This window comes from Fukomys damarensis, unplaced genomic scaffold, assembly GCF_012274545.1.
Source record: "Fukomys damarensis isolate Sample0158 unplaced genomic scaffold, DMR_v1.0_HiC HiC_scaffold_1880, whole genome shotgun sequence".
Taxonomy (NCBI): Eukaryota; Metazoa; Chordata; class Mammalia; order Rodentia; family Bathyergidae; genus Fukomys; species Fukomys damarensis.
Genome location: NW_022902792.1, coordinates 1 through 1,273, shown reverse-complemented (window position 1 = coordinate 1,273; position 1,273 = coordinate 1). Strand labels below are relative to the sequence as shown.

General features: G+C 58.1%; 1 protein-coding gene across 1 annotated transcript; it reads right to left on the bottom strand.

The window, feature by feature from the left end:
• Positions 1 to 6: 6 nt before the first annotated feature.
• Positions 7 to 1,264, bottom strand: LOC104859236 (CSC1-like protein 1; the record flags this gene model as incomplete). Its single annotated transcript, XM_010619798.3, has 2 exons — positions 961 to 1,264; positions 7 to 50 (listed from the first exon to the last, which is right to left on the bottom strand). Coding segments are annotated over exons 1-2 (284 nt in total), but the record flags the coding sequence as incomplete, so codon positions are not given.
• Between the last annotated feature and the right edge of the window lie 9 nt (positions 1,265 to 1,273).

Genomic DNA, 1,273 nt, shown 5'->3' with positions numbered 1-1,273 from the left:
CATAGCATCCAGGCGTACATGGCTCCAAACTCGAACTCGTAGGCCTGGTTCTGGGAGCAGGAGGTTGGGAGGAGCTCATGAGGCAGGAGACCCTTGGGGCTACCTACTGCAGGAGGAACTGGGGCCCTTGCCCAGCCTGTGGCAGCTTCTCAGACTGTGCCTTCGGGGCACAAGGAGGCAGCAGATGCCCAGGCCTCTAGTGAAGGGGTTAGACTGCATGGAGAGGCCACCAGAAAGGGACACTGTGCACACCCAGGTCTCCAAGACACAGGGATTGCGGTCCGCGGTCATGAGGCAGAGTTGGCCTAAAGAGAGCTGTGGAGTGATTCCCGGACTTGGCACGAGACCAACACAAGCCCAGCCCCTTCTGGCCAAGCTCGTCTGGATCAGGTTGGGCCTCTGCAAAACAGAGACACTAACACTGCTGGTCTCACACGGGGACCATGATGATGAAACAGAATATACTTGACCCTCTCACAGCACCCACCAAGGCAGAGGGAGTAGGAGAAGCCCCCACACCACCTAATTTAGGGAGTGCTGGCACAAATGCTACAAATGCAAAATGCCTTTGATACCTGGGCTCTGCTAAGAACACGAGCAAAATAGATGCCCAAGAAAAAGGCAGTCGTGGGCTGTGCTCTCAACCCCACCCTGCCCGTTCTTTGTGCTGGGGATGGAACCCAGGGCCTGGAGCTTCCTAAGCAGTGCTGTACCAGAGAGTGCCAGCTGGGGCCCAGGAACCTGGGGACTTTGGGTGTATGGACGGATGGATGCAGCCAAAGTGGTCACAGTGGAGAGAGCCTCGAGCTTTCTCCTCCAGCTCTGAATTAAGGACCCATGTTGTAGAGAAGCTCCTAGCAGAGGGGACCCTGGCCCAGGTGTGAGAAGCAGGGGTGGGCAAAACCTGAGCCAGGTAGAAGTGAGAGCCCTGGGGGGGTCAGAGGGAGTCAGAGGAGCCACCTGCTTGATGTTCCTGCGGTCAGCAGCTGTCCTGGCCATGACCATGCGGAAGGTGTAGAGGATGAGGCCCGGCAGTCGCAGCAGCTCCATGCCACTGCCGATGAAAGCTGAGGCGATCACGTAGTTCACGAAGAAGGCTCCCTGGTCCGGCAGGAAGACACACCTGGGGACAGGGCCGGTATGTGAGCCAGGAGCCTCTTTCCCACTGAAGGGAGGCAGGCACCTGAAGCACTCTGCCATCACACGTGATCTGAGGCACACAGACACACACTGTGCCTGGCCACAGAGGAACTCCACAGTGGGGGATGCTCAC